General features: G+C 60.4%; 1 protein-coding gene across 1 annotated transcript; it reads left to right on the forward strand.

The window, feature by feature from the left end:
* Positions 1–246: 246 nt before the first annotated feature.
* Positions 247–885, forward strand: LOC114071717 (zinc finger protein 436-like; the record flags this gene model as incomplete). The annotated part of the gene is made up of 1 exon (XM_027909571.1): positions 247–885. A coding segment is annotated over one exon (639 nt), but the record flags the coding sequence as incomplete, so codon positions are not given.
* Positions 886–1,088: the final 203 nt, after the last annotated feature.

Raw genomic sequence — 1,088 nt, forward strand, 5'->3', positions numbered from 1 at the left:
CCCCGGAGGAGGGGCTGCAAAGCCAGCCCAGGGAGCTGTGAGGAGGAAAGAGCCGTCCTGTGCCGGGAAGGCGGCCAGAGCTTGAGCCGGAGCTCCGAGCTGGTGGTCCCTGAGCAGCCTCCCAGCAGGGAGAAGCCCTTCAGGTGCTTGGAATGTGGGAAGAGCTTCAGTCAGAGCTCCACCCTCCTCACCCACCTGCACATCCACACTGGGGAACGGCCCTACACGTGTAGGGAATGTGGGAAGAGCTTCAGGGAGAGCTCCAAACTAATCAAACACCAGCGCCTCCACACTGGGGAACGGCCCTACATGTGTGGGGAATGTGGGAAGAGCTTCAGTGACAGCTCCAACCTGATCCGACACCAGCGCATCCACACTGGGGAACAGCCCTACAAGTGCTTGGAATGTGGGAAGAGCTTCAGGCAGAGTGACCACCTCCACACCCACCAGCTCATCCACACTGGGGAACGACCCTACACGTGTGGGGAATGTGGGAAGAGCTTCAGGGAGAACTCCAAGCTCCTCACCCACCAGCTCATTCACACTGGGGAACAGCCCTACACGTGTGGGGAGTGTGGGAAGAGCTTCAGTGACAGGTCCCAGCTCCGCAGGCACCAGCTCATCCACACCGGGGAACGGCCCTACAAGTGCTTGCAATGTGGGAAGAGGTTTCGGACCAGCTCAGATCTCCTCGTCCATGAGCTGATACACACAGGGGAGAGGCCCTTCCGCTGCACCGACTGCGGGAAGGGCTTCAACCGGAACTTCAACCTCGTCACCCACCGGCGCATCCACACCGGGGAGAGGCCCTACAAGTGTGGGGAGTGTGGGAAGAGCTTCACCCGCAACTCCCACTTGACCAAACACCAACGGACCCACCAGTAATGGAAGGCCCTACAAGTGCCCCGACTGCAGGAAGAGCTTCGGCCGCTGCTCCCACCCCAAATGACCCCCCTGATGGTGAGGCAACCCCTGGAGTCCAGTGACTGTCAGTCCATCCCTTTCTACCAGAAAGGGCCAGTCCCCTTTGCCAGGGGCAGGTTGTGCCAACAGAACCCTTCTTGGGGGGTGTGTGGAGATTCCTGCCT

Source organism: Empidonax traillii, unplaced genomic scaffold (genome assembly GCF_003031625.1).
Source record: "Empidonax traillii isolate 1590-97213 ecotype Southwest subspecies unplaced genomic scaffold, ASM303162v1 scaffold2223:size39398, whole genome shotgun sequence".
NCBI classification, from domain to species: Eukaryota; Metazoa; Chordata; class Aves; order Passeriformes; family Tyrannidae; genus Empidonax; species Empidonax traillii.